Below are 23,469 nucleotides of genomic sequence, written 5' to 3'. Positions count from 1 at the left end.
CTTAGAGGAAGACAGGCAGTGGGGAGGGAAGAGAGGGCTTGAGCTGCCATCTTGGAGGACAGCAGGTACAGCAAACAGCCCAGCTCAGGAGATGGCCTGTAGGATCCAACCCACCCACTGCTTGCGGACTTCTAACACCACATGGACGGTTATTTTTAAAGCATTGGAAATGTAAACCATGTTACGGGAACTCTTACTCAGATCCCATCTTGCCATATATCCATGTGCGTTTTTTTATTTTTTAAGATTACTTTGATGTGGACCATTTTAAAGTCTTTATTGAATTTGTTATAATATTGCTTCTGTTTTATGTTTTGGTTTTTTGGCCCCAAGGCATGTGGGATCCTAGCTCCCAGACCAGGGATCGAACCCACACCCCCTGCACTGGAAGGGGAAGTCTTAACCACTGGACCGCCAGGGAAGTCCCCCATCTGTGTATTTTGAACGCAAAGGTTCAGAAGTTGTGTGTGATGTGTTTCACCTTTTGAATTCTGCCAAAAACTGTAAAGAAAAAATTAAAACCAAGAGGGAAATTTCTAGCTTCCATGCTAACCAAATGCTGTCAGGTTAAAAAAAAAAAATCATCCTAAACATAAAATAACACTTCAGGCCATAAGATTCATTTCCATAAATATTTCTTCCCCAGAACCCAATTCTAGAAAATCATAATCTCCTCTTAATGAATTCTCTTATGTATATTACTGTGATGGTCTTATTGTGGCCCCATGTTTGTCTTGAAGTTTGGGACTTCAAAGGGACCCTGTCCCCCCATCCTTCCTGGCAATTTGGGGGCACTGCTCCTTGGTGGTGACACTGTCACAGCCACATGGAAGGATGCAAAAAAAAGGTACTTCATACACTGCTGGTGGAAACAGAAATTGCTATACCATTTAGCAAGCAATCTGGAAATATCTATCCAAATTCAAAAATACCATCATTGATAAAGTCATCTCATGCCCATATGACCACAGCACTGTTTGGAGTAAAATCATTCAATAGGTTATGCCATGGTCAACTAAGGAATAGTATGCAGTCATGAAAAAGAAAGAAGGGAGGAATTTCAACAATGGCACCCTGTGAAGTGAGAAGAAAACAAGATGCAGAGAGGGACATATGATATGATCTGATTTTTATAAGGTAATGACCAAAATCACATGTGTCTGTGCCTATCCATCTATCTACCTAAATGTCTGATATAATTATATGAGTGAAGTGGAGTGAGGCACAGAAGGATGACACACAAGGTTGATAACACTGGCAACAGGGGGGAGAGGGATTAGGGTGGAAAGAAGGAAGGGAGTGGGAGGAAAGAAATAAGTGAAAATGAAAGAAGGTAGCAACCATAAAAACCACGTGGATGCCACGATCTCATTTATAGGAAATCGTGTGTGTGTGCTCAGGCACACGTCTATAAGCAGAAGATGATGAGATAGTCTGCAAAATGTCAATGGTTTTTATTTCAGGGTGTTGAGATGTTTTTAAATATAATTTTTACTTTACTCCTTACATATATTTTGAAAAATATTTACAATCACCTGTATTGTTTATAGAATCAGAAGAATTCATTGAGAGAGAAATATGAAAAGTCCCATGCAAGGCAATACAGGTCCCCAGAGAGGAAGCCACTAGAGAGAGAAGGCTGCAACGTCAAGCTGGGACCAGACTGGGAAGGCTCTCTGTAACAGGAAAGACAAAAGAACAACTTATAGGCTGTGTACCAACATAGTAACAACAGGCTGCTGTTTTGGTGGTAGATTATGAGTGATATTTTTTCTTCTTTTTGCTTTTCTCTATTTTCCGGATTTTCTGCAAAAAACCGTATCTTGCTTTTGTAATCAGAACCAAAAAAATGTATTATTTAAAAAATTATGCCATGAAAGTTTTTAAGTGGGAAGAGTCACTTAATGATTAATGATGAGTGATGTTTTAGGATATTATGCAGTGGTCCCCAAAGACAGAGATTAAAAGCCATTTATGAAGGAGTAGTATCAGTGAGAGTTGATAATGGCCCCCAATTAAGAGGAAATGGTGGAAATGGAAAGGTACATAGTGGGCCTCAGATGTTTTCTAAATAAAGGGATGAATAAGTGAAACATTGATGAAGAAGAACCGCTAGTCTCAGCAGCCCTTTGTCAAGTTTATACGGATGCCCGCAAAAACACAGCCAGATGTCAGTCGGCTGATTTAATCCAAAATTACAGAGAACTGTAACTGTACAGAGAGACCAACCCATTGTGAATATCACGTCCCTAAATGCAGCCACATCTTGCAAGCCATGTCAAAGAAAGATACGATACCCAAGGGAAAAGACCAAAGTGGTAGAAACCATAGGCGATAAAGAGAAATTATGTGATACGATGATGTAAAAAGCTTTCCTCCACCCAAAGAAGACAAGTCATCGACAAGCACTGCATCCAACAAACACTGGAATGTTGTAGATCACATAAAAATATTCCCAGGTAACTTCTGGCTTGCATTCATTTTATACTATAGCCAACTTAAAAAGTTTCTGACCAGTGTTAGGAGAAATTAATTTAAAATTTTTTATCCGATTGTGGTTTGCTTTTTTCTAAAAGTTGGCACATTCTGAGAACTCCCCTTCATTCGAAGTATTCAGGAAGAGGATGGGCGGCACCGTGTTTGAGAAGGTGGTAGTAGAAGGCTTCCAAAGGACTTCCCAGCTTCAAGGGTCTCTGAGTCAAGAGGAAATATCACGCCAACTACCAGATTTTGTGCCTTCTCTCTCTCAGATGTTCCAATTGAGGTAGTTTACTAACTAAGCCATGTTTATGTTTTTCTGGCATTCCTGAAGCAGACGTAATATAACTGAAGGCAAACAATTTTAGTAATGCCAATTCATGCACTGCCATCTAATCACCACGTAATCACGAAACTAAAATGTTTATCCAATATCAAAGACCGAGGCAAAGAAACCAAAAGGCATTTTGTAAGACAAAGTACTGGCCAGTACTTCCCATAAAAGGATTTATGGAGGGTTATCCTGAAATGGCTCAAGAGGAGAAGTCGATGTGACTTGGTTTCTAATCACACAGAGGATTGCTCTGCTGTTTTTCCAAATGGTCAGAAAAAAACTGGAGAGGGACTGGACAGGTTGTCACAGAGAACCAGGGTCCTCCCGATAGAGTTTTGGGGTGGGCTCGTCAGAAAGTAAGCCAGAGCCCAGCTGCGCCCCCGGGAGATGCCGCCCACTGCTGCCCATCGCCGAGCCAGGGCGTTTCTCTACCTGCGACCACCTCTGATGGTAACGGGCATCCTTCCCGTTCTCCATAAGGCAGCCGCCTTCCTGCCTTCTCGGCGGCTCCTCCCTGGGTCTCAGTGTGGCTATTCATCACCCCACAGCCCTCTCTTCCTCCAAGTCTGGCTCAAAGCCCACCTCTCATCAGTCTGATACCAACCAATTCGGGTCTTTCATTCTATCTGAGTGCCCTCCTGGTTTGTACGCTCAATTAACATGAAATAATTGGCAAGTTTTTTTAATGGGAAGAGCCCCAGTGCGTGATTCCCATTGGATCTCCTAAAGCCCTAAATATCCCACAGAGCGGAGAGAGGAAGAACTTCCTCCCTTCCTTTCCTTCCTTCCCTCCTTCTTTCAATGTAGTGTTTATCCAACATTTATTTCATGCAAATCCCCTTTCAAGGTTTCTTCGTGTACTATTTCACGTCATCTCCTCACAAACCTCCCTAGAAATCAAGAGCGCCCTCCCCGCCCAGCTCTGCTCCTCTCCAGCCTTCCACAGTCTTGTCCTCGGGTCACCATCTTCTCAGTCCCTTGGTGTCCTGTTTGGTTCTTCTTTCCTCGTCAACCCTACATCCAACCAGCTGCCAATTCTCTATCTCCTATCTGGCTCCTCTTTTTTTACTCCCCTGCCTTGATATCTCTCCTGAACACCAAAGCCTCTTCATCACTGGTCTCCCTGCAACCAGGTTATCATTCTAACACGAGTTGCTTGATATCACTGCACGAATCCAACCCTTTATGTAATTCCCGTTGTCTGCATGATATAACCCGAGTTCCCTAGTTTGACGTTAAAGGACATCCCAACTGTCAACACGTATCTTCCAGACACACAGGACTTCTTCTGATTCTCCATACATGACAAGCAATTGGACTCTTACAGGTTTTTGTTTGTGCCATTCCCACTCTGTGAAATGGCCTTCACCCAACTCTGTCCTCGGGTAAAATCCTACTTTTCAAACCTAGCTCACAGGCCACCTGACTACCCCAGGTCAAAACTGATTGTTCTTTCTCCTGAACTTTCTTAGACTTAGTTGTTTACAGCTCCAAGGCTGCCTCTAGATATAAAATCCTGGAGGAAAGAGATAGTATCTGTTTGTCTTTGCATTCCAACACCATGGCCCAACCACAACAGTACTCCCTCAGCACAAGCAGGAATGGAGTTACCAGCGCTGGGAAGTGAGTTTACTAGCCACCACTGTCTTCCAAGTGTTCCTCGGAATTTCAAGCTAACAAACACTTATGAAGTACCTACTGTATACAGAGCACTCTGGTAGGAGCAAGCCAGCTAGTGAGCCATGGTGCTTGTAATGTGTCTTTTTAAAGACCTACCTCACCTATTATGCTAAGCCACCGAATACACCATTATATGAAGACATTTCCAGTCTTGAGGGTCAACAGCCATTCATAACCCTTCCCTCTATCACTGGATGTACTAGAGGGAAGATCCTATGTTTCAAAAGTACCCAAGAAAACAAGGCTCAGAGCTCTCAAAATCGGGGCTGTTCTTTTTTTCCAGGACAGAGAATGGGTTGATATGGAAAATAAAGGCATTTGTCTGTTAGCAGTACTAATTCTCAAACCCATCATTTACTTTAACTTCAGTTATAACAAGCACTTAAGGCCAGGAAATTAGCTGAGAAAACATGAACATCTGGGAAAACTAAACATTCTCTTACCTGCGAAGTCATGCTGGTGGAGGAAAACTCTTGGAAGGGATGATAATTTTTTTATTTGATGACTGGTATTTTGATAGCAGCTGTGCAAAGTTTTCTGAAGAGCTCAAGGTGATCTATGACATAAGGTGACCATATGTCCCTGCTTGTCAGGAAGAGTCCCAGTTTACACCTGTTGTCCCTGCAAAATTATTAATAGTGCCTCCCCCTTCACTCTCATAACTGTCCCCATTTGAATGATAAATTATACGACCACTCTGTCTACGAGTGTACTGTCAGACCACAGCGGGCTGTCCATACAAGGTAAGACGGTTTGCTCAAATTCACCAGGGAGCTGATGCCAAGAAAAGGGGCAGAATCCAGGCTTCCTGACACCAAACCCAGGCTCTATCTCAGGGAACATATTTCCTCTAAGTTGCTTCCTCATCAATTAATCACGAAAATCACTTTGGGAAATGGTAAAGATACATAAGCATAAGCATGGCTTCTGCAAACTAGCACTTATGATTTAGTTGAGGAGACAAAGCACATACACACTCGATAATTAAACAGGGTCAGACAGATTTGTAATCTGGTGCCAATGACATGGTTCAAATGACAATTTCAAAAGGAGTCAGAGAAGGGGAAAAACCCTCGATGGGATGCAGGGAGGGTTTCTGGGAGATGGTGGAACCTGAACTGGGTCCTAAAAGGGGGAAAAAAAAAAAAAGGAAGAAAGGAGAGGGAAAAAGGTATTTTTCTTTGAAAAAAAAACAAAATTGGGAGAGGAATAAATCACTTCAGTGATTCTATAAGCTCTATTACTTTACAGTCCAGAAAATTTTAAAATGACAAAACCAACACAAATGGCCTATGCGTCCTTCCCAAAGTCTCACCATGATTTAAGGCACAGCCGTCATCAGACTGGGGCGTCTTGCAAGCAGACGAGCGCTGGCTGCTGGAAAAAAGTGGCCACCTTGACTTCTACCCTCAGCTTTTTCACTAACTGGCCATGTGTCTGTGGGCAAGTGGTTTCATCAGTTTTGAGCCTCAGTTTCCTTAAATAAAACGCTAGGGTTGGATGAAGTGATCTCTAAGAACCTTTCAATCTCTGGCCCTTTACAGTCAATTCCAGGTTTTAGTTTAGCTTAATGAATCTATTTATTTATTCTAGATTTAGCTCAATAGTGGATGTTGAGCTATTTCCAGCAAAATGGCAAACTTTGGGCTGATCCTATGGGTTCCTTTCCACTACAAAGATACGAAATTCTCAAGAAAAATCACAATGCTGTACCTAGAAGGAAAGAAGAAAGGGAGAAAAGCATAGGCTCCAGGAATGAAGAAAAACTGAAGCCAGAGCTTTCACAAACGGTTGACTCCATGGGGTCCAAGGGAGTTTCAGACCTCCACAAATGTCCCTGGGGATCTGGGGATAGTGATTAGATTCTAAAGCCCATGAAGAGACGTGGCCTTGGTCCTGCATAAGGTGGAGGGAGGGAGGCAGGACGGAGCCCTTTTCATAAATCTTAAAGTCACCCGTCCATGAAAAAGGGACCAAGCCACTGCCTGCTGGCCTCAAGATGAAGAGCAGACAGTTGCCTTATATCCAGAGCTTAGGGAGCCTCTGAGAAATCAAAACCCTAAACACGAACCACAGTCAGTTGTAGGATCAGAATTTACATTATCTGCATGTGGGGGGGGTGGGACAAGCAATGAATATAAACACAATTCCAGGACCATCAAAATGCCTTTGATCGCCAGAAAAAACAAATACGTGACCACTACATAGGGACGATTTCACAACTCAGGACTTACAAGATTCCCACAGAAGAGAAATCTCTATGAACATGAACTTGATGACACACACACACACACACACACACACGGGAATTAACTACCATGAGGGATAGTCATAAAGAGAATTTTTTTTAAGGTAAACTCTAAGAACTGGAAAAATACTACAATCTGAAACACTACAAAATAAGATTTCTTAAAATTATTAAAGTGATAAAGACTAAAAACCATAAGGAAATAATAGGAGTAAATAAAAAAAGAAAATAGCAGACCTGAAAAAGAACAAAATAGAACTAAAAATAACTCAATGGAAAAGTTAGACTGTAGAGTGACACAAATATAGAATTAGTGAACTGGAAAAAGAGATTTGAGGAAATCAACCAAAATGTAACATAAGACTTCCAAGTAAAAACAGAGAACTGAACACACCATACCTAACACTGGTCTCTCTGAAACCTCACTAAAACTAGAGAAAGTGACCATTTAAAAGACATAAACCCAGAAGGACAAGAAGAACAAGTGAAGGGGTAACAGCAATAAGATTTTGGAAGATGGAAAACAGCTGGACAAGAGGTAACAGAACCAGCAGAACAAAAAGAGACAGAATCCTAAACTAGGAATAAGGAAAGTTAGGAACCAAGTAGCAGATGCTCAGAAGGTCCAGGAACAGAAGGCACTAGTTACCTTTGGAAATGGGAAGGGAGGGGAAGGGAGGAGTGACTAAAATGAGGAGATGCGGTGAAAGCCGTTTAAGAACGAGTTATATCCCTAGACCCCCAGATCCCCTCCTCTTCTCCACCCTTCTGGGCAGCAGCCTCTACCCCAATGGGTAAAACTGGAGGTATGGTCTCTGGAGACAGGATTCCTGGATTGGGAGACGCCACGCATCAAACGAAGCAGAAAATATGTATATTGAATGCTGACCTCTCCAGTCTGATTCCTCACCTCAGCTCTCAGCACTGGAACAGGCAGAGCTTCACCCTCCAGGGGAGAGTTTGGAAGGGTGTTCCCTGGAGAGTCTCACCATCTCTGTAGGTTCTTCAGTAGGAGACTTTAGGGGTTGACATTAGGAGTTCCCCAAAGAATGGCATTATCATGTTATTCTATGATAATGCTCAAAGTCAACAAGCCCTGCACATCCTGAGAGCTTCCAATAAACTTGTTAGTTCTTCACTCTTAAACAGGACCAGACACTCAAGGATTACCAGACATGCAAGGAAAGCCTCTATAGGGAAGACAGAGTTCAAAACAAATAGAAAAAGGCAACACGGAGGAAATAGAGGCCATGAATGGAGAAGAAAATTTCAAAAGAGAATAATTTTTTTTTTCAGAATGCTGAGAGAATGTCACACACATGAAAACAGAACAGAATGCTTAAAAAAACCCAACTATTTATAGATGAAAAGAGGAAATTTAAAACAATAACAGAACTGCAAACCCAATAGACAGGTTGGAAATTGAAGTTGAAGAAATTGCCCCAAAAGAGAGCAAACGATAAAGAGACGGAAAACAGGAGAGAAAAATAGGAGGAAATTAGAGGACTGGTCTAGAAAGTACAACACCCACATAATAGGAGTTCTGGAAAGAAAGACAGACGCTAACAGAAGCACATTCAACAGACTGAAAGAACACACTGATTGCCCAGTACAATAGATGTAAACAGACTCCCACATAGGAAAGTCATTGTGAAATTTAGACAACTGGGGGAAAGAAAAGATTCTACAAGGTCCCAGGAGAAAGGAAAAAGAAGGTCAGGTACAAAGCATCGAGAATCAGAGCGGTTTTAGCCTTCTAGCAGCAACACTGAGAGGCAGCATACAATAGGGCAATGGCTTCACCCTTTGGAAGAAAATTTAGTTTTGACCTAGAATCCTTTGTACCAGACGGACAAGCCTTCCAGTGAGAAGATAAAATAAAGACATTTTGGACATTCGAAGTGTGAATCTATCTCTCTTGGGTCCATTTTGGAAAGGCCGCTTATAGATTGGGAGCCACAAAAATGTGTAAGTGGAAAAGGAGGAAATTTATGTGATCCAACACAGGACTAAAGAAGAGGGGTGATGTAGTGAAGGGAGAGGACTGGACCAGTGGATCAAGAGAGACAGATAGTGAGGGCCACCACCAGGGCACCAGGCTGTAATTCCGATCCTGCTGGAGGATGTGCTTCCTCAATGGAGCAGATCATGAAAGGGGATCCAGCTCAGAAGAAAGGTCAAGGAAAGTTCTAGAATAACAAGGAAGAGAAATCCCAGCACGACAGCTGTGCAACAGGCCTGAAGAAAAGTCCAGAAAAAAAGGGATGTTACCGAGAAAAGAAGAACTCATGGATTTCTGATGTGATCGGCCTTGTGGAAACGTGTACAGGGAGACTATGAAAGATATAGGGGGAACATCTTTCCCTACAAGGACGAAGAACACTAAGGAAATTAAGAAAAAAAAACAAGACAGATATTAACATATGATATCACTTATATGTGATCTAAAAAAGGGTACAAATGAACTTAGTTACAAAACACAAGTAGAGTCACAGATGTAGAAAACAAACTTGTGGTTACCAGGGGATAAGGGGGGAGGGAGAAATTGGGAGATTGGGAGTGACATATACACACTACTATATATAAAATAGATAACTAATAAGAACCTGCTGTATAGCACAGGGAACTCTACTCCATACTCTGTAATGGCTTATATGGGAAAAGCGTCTAAAAAAAGAGTGGATGTCTGTATATGTATAACTGATTCACTTTGCTGTATACCTGAAACTAACACAACATTGTAAATCAACTATATTCCAATGAAAATTTTTTTTAAAAGTCAGGTATTAACGTCATAAAAATAAAAAAGTTTAACTGTTAACACTATTTCCATAGGCAAAGAGTGAAAACACTAACAACTGATTTAACCCAATATTGCAATATAATTATATTGAGAGAAAGGGGTTGGAAAAGCAGCGGATATGGTTATGTAAGAGAGCTAAATCTGTATTTACTATAATAGGAAGTTAAGACATCGTGAGTAAAATTGATAAAAGATCACAGCATAGACATTATTTAGAAATGCCAGAAGAAAAAGCTAAAATAGAGACAGTGATGTTCTTTGGGAAGTGGGGGTTAGGGGAAGTAGGATGGGGTAGAAGTTGTTCCCATAGAAATTAAGGAACCAGCACATAAGTAAATATGTATGAGGATGTTTTTATCTACAATGTTTGTGTCAACATAAAACTGAAAATAACCTAAATGTTCATCAATAGTGGAACAGCTGAATAAATTGTAGTATAGCCATACCATGGAACTTACTTAGCTATTTTTTTAAAAAATTAGTTAAATTTGTATTACTTATCTGGAAGATATCCTTAATGTACTATTAAAAGAGACAGTAAGTTGTAAAGTAATGCACAAGGTATTATTGGATTTTTGTGTGTTTATATATGAGCTTGGAGAGACATGTGGAAGGAGGCAGACCAGATGTTAACCTTATATACCTTAGGAGGACAGGAATGGAAAGGGTAGGGGGAGACTGAAAAGAAATAGACCACAGAAAAGTAGAGATGTGGGAAATATGAAAACACAGGTTAGCAGACATGAAGAAGAGAAGGACAAGATCTAATAACCTATAACAGAGGACTGAGAAAAAGATAATAAAGATAGCTGGGAGGAATAATATTCAGAGATTATGACAGTATTTTTCAGAATCAATGAATATCAAGAATCCTTAGATTCAAGAGATATACTGAGTCCCACACAGGACTGTGGTGAAACTGCAGATCATCAAAGACAGGAACAAAAAGAAAAACAAATATCTTTTTTTTCCACTAAAAAAGACAAAAAAACTTCTAAACAAAAGACAGACTGACGCTGACTGCACCTCATCAATAACAGATATCGGAAGACAATGAAATAATATTTTCAAATGCTGAGGGAAAATATTTCTGTAGAATTCTATACCTAGAAAATTATTGTTCAAGACTAAGGGTGAATTAAAGATATTTTCAGATAGAGACTGACAGAGATAGTTTCATATCCCCAAATCCATGAAATAACTACTCAAAGATGTACTTCCGTAAGAAGGAATTTGAACTGAGAAAGGGGGAATGGAATCTAAGAAACAACATCAATAACATTTATTGAGGGCTCACTCTGTACTGTGTACCAGGCACCATTCTAAGTGATTTATAATTAAATTGGGATTCAGATTAAGGCAGTCTGGTTCTGGATTTCATAGTCTTACCCACAATGTGAATAAAATGACATCTATTTTGATAAATTTTAAAAAGTAGATTTGTAAAAAAATAATTGTATGTGGACAAAACAGAAACAAAATGATAGATGATAATAAAATAGCTGACGGTGTCATAAGAGAATATGAGAGAGAGAGAAAAGCTGGGTTAAATTGTTCTAAGTAATCTGTATTACATTGTCTGGGAAGCAAAGAGATACAGATAACACTTTAATTTTAGACTCTGTAACGCAGATATAATTTTTAAGGTTTAAGGGTAACAGCTGAGATGCAGAACAAAACATATACATTACAAATCAAGAGGGAAACAGTCATCATTGTCTTAACAGTATGACTATATTTTTGTGTTTGGGAGGCAAGATGAAGGAGAAACTTCAACAGGAGAAAGGTAGGGGGAGGTGTGGAGTCTCCAGTAAGAGGCAGGGAGGTCTCTACTGGGCCTATCACAGAATGAGAGGAGAGTCTCAATACATCATTTCCTTTGATTCTCCCCTGGGCTTCCTGAGCTTCTTGAAGTTCTTCAGGATGACATCATATAACACAGTGCAAGCTCTGTGGGTCTCCACTGATCATTAGTGGGGTCCTGGTACTCTACTTCACTGTGGAAGCCTTCCAGCTTGGTGTGAAGGGTGTTCATCAGCTCAAACACCTTCTTCAAAACTTTTCCCATCTTCAGTCTGAGGTATCTGCAGCTGCAACCAGGTGGTGACCCTGTGGACTGCTCAGTGACATCCATGGTCCCCAGCTTCAGGCCCTTGCAGGAGGACTTCAAGCCTCTCCTTGCCATTCAGTGGGCCACTGAGAGGACCTTTGCCTTCATCTTCCCCTTTTGTCTTTTCATCCCTATCCTCCTTCTCCTGCTGTTTCTTCCATTCCTCCTTCTCCGTCTTCTGGACTGGATAGGCACCAAGATGTCCAACAGAGCCTTCAGATAGCTCAGGTTGGCTTCTTGAGAGCTGTTTCCTTCAAAAATTCATCTGATTCAGAAATCTACCTGGGGAAATAGCTCCTAGGTAGGTTCTGTCTTTTGCCCTGGTCTTTGTGAAACATATCCACCCGGGGTTGGGCCCTGGGCGTGGCTATGGCTGGGGAGCCTAGTGCCACACAAGGAGCAAGGAGTGGGCATAGGGAAGAGGAAGCAAAATCAACAGGAAAACTCAAGTAATCTAACAGAAGACAGGACAGGAAGAAAAAATAAGTAAAGAAGAAGCACGGCAGATGGAAAACATTTGGATTCCTCATGAATTCCAAATATATGACTTATCATAATAAATGTAAATGGCTTAAACTAATCCATTAAAAGGCAGAAATCCTCAGACTGAATTTTGTAAAACTCCAGCTGTTTATAAGAGAGCAGGCTAAAACAAGTCACAGGAAGGATAAACATGAAAAAATGTATTCAAATAATAAGTGTTCCTACAAATAATAAATGCTCAATAATTATTTATTTTAATTGAATGACTCAATAGGATAAAATAGACTTTAAAATAGCCAAAAGCATTTGGGGGGATAAAGAAGATCACGGCTTAGTAATAAAAAGACACATTCACAAGCAATCCTGCCATATACCTAATCACACCATGTCAAATATATACAGCAAAGCTGATTTAATTATATGAAGGTAACAAATTCAAAATTATAGTGAGAGATTTTAGCACATATCTCTATGAAATCAATAGACCAAACTAAAAAAATAGGACAAATGTAAATAATGCATATTACTAACTTCACTGAATGGATATGAAGAAACCCTCCACACAATAAAGAATAAACATGAATGTTTACAAAAATTAACCAGGTTCTACGCCACAGAGCAAGTCTCAACAAATTTCAAACAAGTGCTAACATTCAGACCACACTCATCAACCAAAATACAATAAAAGTTGAAATCAATAACAAAACCACAGGCCCCAAACTCCAGTACATCTTGAAATTTCAAAAAGATGCTGTTAAATTATTAAATAAAATCAAAATTAAAGTAACAAAATACTTGGAACTGAACAATAATTAAAACCCTGGATATCAGTAGAAGGAATGTTTAGCATTAAATGCAACATCAGAAAACAAGAAAAATTTTAGATTAAGAAAATAAAAAATTAAGCAATAAAGTAAACTCAAAGACAATAGGAGAAAATTCTTTTTCCACAAATGGATAAAGATAAAGTAGTAGGAAGGCAATAATAAAGATAATAACAAATCAATAAAATAAAAACAAAGACACAATACACATAGGGACAAAACAAATGTGGATTCTTTAAAAAGACTAATAAAATAGGTAGATATTCCACGAGAATGAGGAAGAGAAACAAAAGAAGGCACAAATAAACACTATTAGGCATGAAAAGGAGCCATAACTAAAGATTTTTTTTTTAAGCATGAGAATTCGATTCTCTACTTTAAAGCAGTAAAACTAAAAACAGATGAAATGGAAAATCTCCTAGAAAAATATGTTACCAAAATTAACACCAAAAAAACAGAAAAAGAACAAAAGCTCCTGAATGTATTTTTATAAGTTCAGTCTAAAGCTATATTTTAGAAGTAGACAGTACAAAAAAGGAAAGCAGTAGGTCAATCTCAGTTAAAAACATCAATGCAAAAATCCTAAATAAAATATTAGCAGGGCTTCCCTGGTGGCGCAGTGGTTGAGAATCTGCCTGCTAATGCAGGGGACACGGGTTCGAGCCCTGGTCTGGGAAGATCCCACATGCCACGGAGCAACTAGGCCCGTGAGCCACAACTACTGAGCCTGCGCGTCTGGAGCCTGTGCTCCGTAACGAGAGGCCACGACAGTGAGAGGCCCGCGCACCGCGATGAAGAGTGGCCCCCGCTTGCCACAACTAGAGAAAGCCCTCGCACAGAAACGAAGACCCAACACAGCCAAAAATAAATTAATTAATTAATTAAAAAAATATATATTAGCAAACATACCCAGCAGTGTAGTGTGTGTATAAATGTATATTTATTTTAAAATATGTTTTTTGATATGATATACCTCAGGTATCATAAATATCATGATTGCATGTATCATATTTATCACATGGTAAATATATGTGGTGTGTGTGTGTGTGTGTGTGTGTGTGTGTGTGTGTGTGTGTGTTTGTGATGACCAGTAAGGTTTATTCCAGAAGCTCAAGGAAGATTCAACATTAGAAAGTCTTACTGTAATTCACCACACTGACAGATTAAGAAGGAAAAACTAATCATCACAATAGATGCAGAAAAAACCATTTATCAAATTTAGTACCCATTCACAATTCAAAAGTACAATAAAATACCTAGCCAACCCAGAATATAAGGAAGTTTTTACTAAGCAGTTTCTACTAAAAATCTATGATAAACCTTAGGAACCTATTTCCTTTAAAGTCAGGAACTAGACAAATATGTTTTCTTCTATCACCACTCCACTCATCATTGTGTGAGATATCTGGCTGCCACAATAAACAAAGGAAAAGGAGTAAGAGAAATAAGGATTTGAAATAGAGAAACAAAAGAAGAATTATGTGCACATAAGACTGTCTACATTGAGAATCCATGAGAAACTACAAACAATTACAAGTCATAAGAGAGTTTGGTAAGAATGCTGGAGATAAGATTAATATACAAATATCCATGGCGTCCTTATCAGCAACAACCAATTAGAAAATGTAATTTTTAAAAGATCCCATCAGCAATAGCAATAAACTATGACAAACCTAGATTCAATCTAAAGAAAGAGGTGAAGAGCTAAATGAAAGCAAACTACAAAAGTTCACTGAAAGTCCTAAGACGTAAATAAACAGCGATATAGCTCATGCTCAGAGATGAGAAGATTCAACATCAACATCAGTTCCTCCTAAGTTAATACATAAATTGAATGTAATTCATATTAAAGTCCCAGAAAGGTTTTTCATGAACATTTTTAGCTGGTTTTAAAATTCATATGGAAGAATTAAGGTCAAAAAACAGCCAAGACAATATTGAAAAAGTGTAAGATGGACACTTGTCCTACTGGATATCAAGACATTTATTAAAGCCTTATTATTAAGATACAATAGAATTGGTGCAGATATAGATTACTAGACCAGCGTAATAGAGAGAGTCCCTCTGCGTATAGGAACTTGGGATGTGACATTATAAAACTGTGGGAAATGACTGAACTATTTATTAAATGGTCCTGGGACAATTGGTTATTTACAGGGAAAAAAAATAGATCTCTAACTCATGCTATATCCAAAAATGAATTCCAAGAGAATTACAGCTAACTTTAAAATATTTAGGAAAAAATACAGACACTATTTTTATAATCGCAGACTAGGCAATGACACAATAGCACAAACCATGAAGCAAAAAAAGAAAAAAATGTTGACCAATTTGATTTTAAAACTTATGTGACAGAAGACACCAGAAAACAAAGGATAAAGGCAAGAAATGGAGACAGTAGTTTTGTTTTTGTTTTTGTTTTTTTTAAGTATCCAGGATATATAGTGAACGTTTGGTAACTGTAAGGGAAAAAAACAAATAACCCACTACAATAAATGAGCAAAATCTATAAACTGGCAATACACAGAAAAAGAAACCCAAATGACCAACAATCGTGATAAAGAAAAGCATAAATCACTAGAAATCAGAGAAGTATGAATAAATACCACAATATGATACCTTTCAATCTATCAGATTAGCAAAATGTAAAAGCCTGATAATGCCAAGAGCTGGAGAAGATGCAGAGCAAAAGGAACTCTCATACATGGTTCTGGAGTGTAAATTGAGAGCAATTCAGCAACACCTACCAAAGTGGATGATGTTTGTACCCTGAGACTCAGAAATCCACGTCTGCATCTATACCTTTAAGAAGCTCACATGTCCACATGGAAACAAGCCCAAAGAAGTACACAACAGCTCCGTCTGTAAAATGAAAAGGTGGAAACAATCTAAACTTCCATCAATTAGAGAATGGATATATTATGATATATTCATTAAAAGGAATTAATATAGCAGGTAAGGAAACTTGCTCTACATCAATTAATTAGGATAAATCCTAAAAACATAACTTTGAGTGATAAGGCAAGTTGGAGAAAGATGGATTACTGAGTAAGAACACTACGGTAAATGTTTTAAACTCACAAAATAATACTAGTTATCATTCATGACACATAGCCAGGAGCCAAATGCAACAACATGTATGTAACAACACAACTTTGGAAGACTGGCTACCTCTAGGAAAGCTGTAGGGGAATGGGATCAGGGTGGGTTAGAAAAGAGGCTTTAACTGTAACATTTTCTGCAAAAAAAACCAAACTTTTAAAAATGTGGCTAAATGTCAACATTTATTAAATGTGAGTAGAAGGCGACTACTGGTTGATGCATTATTCTCTGTGACTTTTTTCTTTTGCATTTCAAATAGTTCGTCATTTTTTAAAGTTACATTTTAAAAGGATGTGTGGATGTGGTATTCATTTGCCCATTTCCCCCATCTTTCTATCTAGGTATACAGCTGTGCTAGCAGTCTGGAGACCTGAAGAATAGTCCTGGTTCTAACACTACTACACTGTGTGACACTGAGCGAATCACTGAACCTCTCTGGGCCTCAGTGTGCCCATCTGTAAAATGGGGATAGTCACAGTGCTTATGTCTTCAAGAGCACTCTGGAATTAGATTTGGACTTGTTCCAGCCCCACCACTGGGGCTGTGAGACCTCAGTCAATTTACTTAAACTCTCTAAAAGGTGCTATCTTCATCTATAAAATAGGAACAGAGATAGTATTTAGCTCACAAACTTGTTATAAGAATAAAACAAAATGAAAAACCCTTATTACATCATCAACAAAACCAAATTACAAAACCAAGAGAAGACACATGCCATGCCTATAATAGACAAGGGATTGGTATCAAGAATACATTATAGGGCTTCCCTGCTGGCGCAGTGGTTGAGAGTCCGCCTGCCGATGCAGGGCACACGGGTTCGTGCCCCGGTCTGGAAAGATCCCACATGCCGTGGAGCAGCTGGGCCTGTGAGCCATGGCCGCCGGTCCTGCGTGTCTGGAGCCTGTGCTCCTCAACGGGAGAGGCCACAGCAGTGAGGGGCCCGCGTACCGCAAAAAAAAAAAAAAGAATACATTATATACTCCAATAAATCAGTAAGGAAACAAACACACCAACAGAAAAATGGGCAAAGGATAAGAAGAGAGAATTCATAAAGGAGGAAACCTGACTTCAGTAAGCAAGTGAAAAGATACTCAACCTCGCTAGTAATCAGGAAATCACATCTAAAACCTACCCAGCCATCAGATGGGCATAAGATAATTTTGAATATGGTGATGACCCATACTGAGAGACCATGTGGTGGTGAACTGGTACCATCACTTTGGAGAGCAATTTGGCAACATGTAGGGAAGTTTAAGATGTGCTAACTTTATGACTTTGCTATTGGGTGTGTGTGTGTATATATGTGTACGTGTGTGAATGTATGTATGTATGTATCTATCTATCTATCGATACATCTCCAAGAGAAGCTCAAGTCTCCCACATGTGGGCAAAGAACATGTACATGTTGTAGCACTGTCTGTAATGCCAAAAAGTTAGAAACAGCTATAATATTCTTCAAACAGACATTTTAAAAGTTAGAAACAACCTTAGCATCCTTCCTTTGGTGGAATACTATGCAGCATGGATGAAGTAGAGGTACGTGTTTTATAACAGATGAATTTTACCAACGTAATGTAGAACACAAAGCCAATGATATCATTTAGATAAAGTCTGAAAACATTTAAAAATGTAAATGTCTATGGATACACATGTGTGTAAAAGATGCAATCATGCATGGTAATAATGTACATCAAAGTTAAATTGATGCCTCACAGAAAAGGGGAATGGGACTGGGAAAGTGCTTTCTCTCTCTCTCTCTTTTTAAAGGTAGGTAAGAAGATCTGAAGCAAATACGGCATAAAGACATGACAGAGCGATGGTACATACACATGCACTTGCCATCTTATTCTCTGTATTTCCTGTTTGCTTGAACTATTTCACCATATAAGAACCCCGTGTTTTGCATACTTTAAAGATATCGATAGATATGATCATTTGTTCCTAGGTGCACCTAAGGCAGGTAGGGCAAGTGTTCTTATGATCACTTGACAGAGGAAGAGGTGAGGGTGGGCTGGGAGCGGTGGGTACAGGGCTTATTGTCTGCGGGCTCAAAGCCCTCCTCATCAGATTGCAATGCTCACGCCACTCATTCAGTAATCTATACACACAGGGAACTGGAACTCAGTGCAGATGAGGGTGGGCGGATGAAGGGGAAGATGACCTCTTCCCTTCTGGAAAAAACCGCAGCCTGAGGTAGGGCAATGGCATAACTCGATAAAAAAGGGAAGGAGGCGGGCTGCCCAGGTCATCTGACAGCCTTTCAATGAATCCGTAACTCACTCGTGGAGGCCATCCCCCGTGCATCTGCCCAGGAGGAGGAAGGGGCTGGAGGAAGTGAGAAAAGTGACCTCAGTGCCAGCATCACTTCGCCCCCAGAGCACCAGCCTCTGAAGGGCAGGATATGGCTGGGCTGGGGGCATAAGACCTGAAGTCTGGTCCACGATTGGTCCCTCATGCTCTCTGGCTTTCAGCTCTTCTTATTTATAAAACTGAGGAGCTGAGCTACCATCTTGAGGCCAGTGAAATTCTACAGTCTATCTCCCTGAAGGAGTTTTTCCTTAAAAATTGGATCTCTTAAAATCCAAAAGAGGAGGTTCGTATTAATATTTACACATGGTTGTGAGGCTCATTCCTGGACGTGTCATGACAATGCCCTCTCTTCCTGGTGACATACACAAAATGCTGGGTAACAGTACCTGGTATCTGGACGTCTCAGTAGCGCTACTCCTGCCTGCCACCAGCCCCAGCCCCATTCTTGAGCCCCGGGGACCGATGGGCATGGAGGTCAAAGTGATTGTGGCTTCAACTAAGCAGCAACTCATATGCCCCATCCCACCCTCGGAGTCACATAAGCTGTGGGGAGATGCGGTGGTCCCCACCAACAACTTAGCCTCTGAAGCAGGACCACGTACACATTTTAGGCTGGAAATAAGAAAGAATTTCCTGACAGTACAAATTGCCAAAGAGGAGGGTGGGTAACCAAAGGAGGTTCCAGAATCTCCTCTGGAGATCTTTAAAAACCCGAGATGATCTGACATATCTGAGATGATTTTTTGGCAATCCTGCCAGACGGTCCTGGTGCCTATCTTCCCAGGCATACCCAGTCCTGCCCTTTGCTTTCTCTTTCCTCTCGATATGACAGATGCCTCCTGTATATTTTCTCCGCCCCCCCCCCGGGGGGAGCACACTTGCTACAATCCCTTAAGGCTTGTTTTCATTCGATTCCTTCCTCCTCACACCTTTCCTTGTTATTTTATGGAGAGCTGGTCAAAGGTCAGAGTTGCCCAGTTACCCACACATAGTTGGGTGGTGGCATCAGATACCCAGGCAAAACAGACCGATGATTCCAATTCCAGCCTAGACTCCAAAGCTGGATGGAAACGGAGAAAATTAGCTGTTGCTAACAATCCACTGTAAATGAAAATATGATCCCAGTAATTGATTTTAAATAGATTTTTTAAAGAATCCTTGGCCGCATTTCATCAAGAATACAGAGTTTCAAAAGCGTTCATTCCAGGGTTAGATTTATCCCCCCCTTTCTTCTGGCTTAAACCCCAAATGGCCAAGATCCGAGTCTGAATAAACAGTGTGGGTGGTGACTGTTCTGTGAGGCCCAGTAGAGGATGCAACCACTTTCTTATTCGGTTCAGCATTAAATCATGTGAAACTAGCCTGATGACTCCACAGAACTTTTACTCAGTAACAGAAGGCAACACAACATGTCCTGTTTCTCCGCTTCTCAGGGAGAAAAAAAATTAATTCTCCTAACTGCGAAGGTTTAATTATGTATAAAGTTCATTGACCTCACAGGCGGCTGTCAGATGATCTTTCGAAGGCCCGTGAAAGGCATCCCAGGAATGTGGTGATGTGGGCAGAAACCGTGGATTCACGCCACCGAATGCTTTAAACAGGACAGAACCAGCGGCCGTCCAGAAAGCCTCCAGTGCAAACAGAACTTTAGGAGAATCAGTAATTTCATCTCACCTAAGCATTTCTAGGCCTTCGAAAGTGATCGTTATAAATCAGAAGCTCAGGAAAAAATCCCGTAGGGACGGGGTGAAGTGATTCTATGTGCTGGTTCCTGCCGCAGCTGGCTGCAAGTGTATGGATTCAGTGTTCTTTCCCCATTTTAGAGGTAATGCCTTCTGACTTCCCAGCTACTGACACGAAAAGCAAATGAGGAAGCAATCCCATTCATAAATACACCGCGGGGCTTGAAGGAGACAGTAGAGTCAGTGTATTTTTAGATGGTTTTGATAGAAGACAGCACCCGCCTGTGTCTGCAGTGACTTTATCTATTTGCCAGTAAATGCCCTAAAGTGTGTTCCTCATACACCAAGGCTGCATTTTCCTCCTCGGGCTGAGGGAGAGGAGGGGACAAGCAAGATGAGCTTCCAGAACGTGTCTCCCTCTTCTAGTCCTTACCTGGGGACACCCCTGTCAATTGGAACCCAGGCTACTGTGAAAGCCGGGCACTGAGGAAACCCTTGAGGACATGGAAGGCTGATCTGGGCTCCTTGGTGATGGGAGGCCAGAGCCCCAGGGGATGCTGTCAGGGTGGGGAGTAACTTCAGAGACCCTGTGACTCAGAAGGAGGAAATAGGAAATATTTCGGCTTTGGTGCTTCCTAAGGTTAAAATTACCTGTTGGGCTCCAGTATCATTTTTCTTTCAGTAGCTTCCTCACCGAAAGCTTTATCCACTTTATCAGTCAAAATATTATGATTTCAGTGGGGGAAACGTCCCAGGGTTGTGTTCTAACCTAGATAAGCTGCACTCGCTCGGTGGCAGCGTTATTGTTATGAATATAGAGAATGGGTGGCCAGAATTTAGCCAACATTTTGGATCCTCTGATGGCAGCAGAATGGAAAGATTATCACTTGCTTCATTTTTAGATAAACCCGCAATTCCTGAGTCCTTTACCCAAATCGGCCACCTAGATTTTACATACATAGTGTCAGTCGGCATCCAACTCGCGCTAACTCAATAGATCCTTGGGAAACAGAAAGAGTGGAGTGGGCGCTATTGGTGATACAGAAGTCAGAAAGGGAACCCTGCCCTCAAGCAGGTCACAAATGAAGAGGCAGACATTAACCCCAACTGAAGGATTCGGGAAGGCTTCCCGCGTGGAATCTTCCCCGGTGAGGTGGCATTTGACCCAGACCTTCACCCAAAGCTCCCTTCACACTTGTTGGCTGTGGCCTTCTGAGAGTCACTGAGTCACACTTATTGATGGCTGGGGGTCTACAGTTGCACCTTGTTTTGAATCCGTCTGATATTTGAGGGGGTTCCTGCCAAGATCCCTCCCTTAAGACCCCATACCCTTTAATATTACTTTCTTCAGGGAACAGTAAAGTAAAAAAAGGAATTCCCTCTGTCTTCCCACTCTGAAGAAGGAAGCCTTCCTTCAAGTCTTTAAAAATTTTCTAGAAATACGATTATCCTCACAGTTACAGAGGAAATATGCTTCCAGATAAAGAAATCTGGACGCTAAGTAATATCCTAAATCATTTCCACCCTTTGGATACTACAATTTATAAAATTCCATGAAGGAAATGACTCTTATTTCTCATGAAGTTCCCACTGGGAAATCACGGGGAGACACAGTTATGAAAGCGATATCCTTTTTCTTATCCCAATTCCTTCCCTTTGTCCAGGGCCTCCGCCATCTCTGAACTACGCAGCGATTCAGTTCTTTCTCGGCGCACACATGTCGCCAGAGGTGGCAATTTGGGCCCATGACTCGTCTCCGTTACATGGTAAGTTCTTGGACATTAGGGACTGCTTTCTTTTCTTTCTTTTTTTTTAATTCCTCAAAAGTTTTTGTATTCCAGAAGTGCAAGATTAATTTAAAACAAGTGACTGATATAAAAATCATTCTAATTTACTATTTAACAGAATGAAAGAAAAATTATATGGTTATTTCAAGAGATGCAAAAAATATATAAAATCTAACACCCATTATTATAAAATCTCTTAGCCAAACAGGACTAGGAGAGAACGCCTTGAATCTGATAAGAGAATCGTTCAGTTCCATTTCATATGAGATTGGGAAAGAGACAAGAAATGCCTGTTCTCCCCACCGCTGTTCAACGCGTATTAGTTTTTTTTGTTCTTAATCTATTTTCTTCAAATACAGTTGATTTACAGTGCTGTGTTAATTTCTTCTGCATGGCAAAGTGATTCAGTTATACATATATACATTTCCATATTCTTTTCCATTACGGCTAATCACAGGATATTGAATATAGTTCCCTGTGCTATACAGTAGGATCTTGTTGTTTATCTGTCCTATATATACTAGTTTGCATCCGCTAATCCCAAACTCCCAATCCATCCCTCCCCCACCCGGCCTCCCCCTGCTTTCTTCATCTCTACATTTCTCACATTTCTTTAACAAAGCTGGTGTTCACTGAACTAATGCATAAATGAATGAGTGAGCAAATAAATATCATAGAGATGTCTCTGACGGGTTGGAAAACTTTCAGTAAAGGACCAGAGAGCAAAGGCATCTGGTCTCTATTGTAACTATTCAACTCGGCTGTTATAATAGGAAAACAGCCACAGATAATCTATAAGCAAATGAGTATGGCTGTATTCCAATAAAACTTTATTTAAAAAAACAAGTGGCAAGCCAGATTTGGCCCACAGGCCATAGTTTTCTGAGTCCTCATCTATGGTGCTTATCTTTGCCATACATCTCAGTATATTCTTTAAAGTTTCATATGGCACCTGTACTTTTCAATAATTAGATGTAAACATTCAAGAGTTGTTTTGGAACTCCACATTAATGAATTCATTAAAAACAAAAAACAAAAAAATAGGAAAGCACATACAGAAATTAGCTGTTACTCCAAGTAAGAGCTTGGAGTCACTTATTTTGTGTATTGTAGGCCTTTAACAGGAACAATTCTTATTCCCCAAATGAGGGTAGCAGTTTTGCCATTTACATCACGAGTATTGAGTAAACTTGATATGAGATCTCAGAGTTACTGGGTGAAGGGTCTGGTGCTGGGGCATGGTGAACTTGACACTTTCCTGGAAGGGTGAATAAATGCCCCCCCTGCAACCCAGCAAAACCGCCATTCCTGTTCTCCACCACATCATCTGGTCTCTGATTTTACTGCTAAAATCCTTCCAAAGGTTATTAATGCAGAGGATACGCCTTTCTCTTGATGACCCTCTGGAAAACATCCAGCTACAAAGAGCACAACAGGGCTTCCCGGGTGGCGCAGTGGTTGAGAGTCTGCCTGCCGATGCAGGGGACGCGGGTTCGTGCCCCGGTCCGGGAGGATCCCACATGCCACAGAGCGGCTGTGAGCCACGGCCGCTGAGCCTGCGCGTCCGGAGCCTGCGCTCTGCAACGGGAGAGGCCACAGCAGTGAGAGGCCCGCGTACCGCAAAAAAA

General features: G+C 40.6%; 1 protein-coding gene and 1 pseudogene across 2 annotated transcripts in view; both read right to left on the bottom strand.

The window, feature by feature from the left end:
- The window catches only part of BCL2 (BCL2 apoptosis regulator), a 182,447-nt gene that overhangs the window by 83,423 nt on the left and 75,555 nt on the right, over positions 1-23,469 (bottom strand). The window contains exon 3 of one of the 2 annotated variants that reach the window (XM_024754836.1): positions 15,708-15,822. The exons of the other annotated variant lie outside the window; for it this stretch is intronic. Within the exon in view, the coding sequence (XP_024610604.1) occupies positions 15,757-15,822 (66 nt within the window). The 3' untranslated portion in view covers positions 15,708-15,756. The remainder of the gene's footprint in view (positions 1-15,707; positions 15,823-23,469) is intronic. 2 annotated transcript variants of the gene reach the window in all.
- Positions 11,406-12,867, bottom strand: LOC112406192 (proteasome activator complex subunit 1 pseudogene; annotated as a pseudogene).

This window comes from Neophocaena asiaeorientalis, unplaced genomic scaffold (genome assembly GCF_003031525.2).
Source record: "Neophocaena asiaeorientalis asiaeorientalis breed wild unplaced genomic scaffold, Neophocaena_asiaeorientalis_V1.1 scaffold124, whole genome shotgun sequence".
Taxonomy (NCBI): domain Eukaryota; kingdom Metazoa; phylum Chordata; class Mammalia; order Artiodactyla; family Phocoenidae; genus Neophocaena; species Neophocaena asiaeorientalis.
This window is presented reverse-complemented; position numbering and strand designations above follow the sequence as displayed.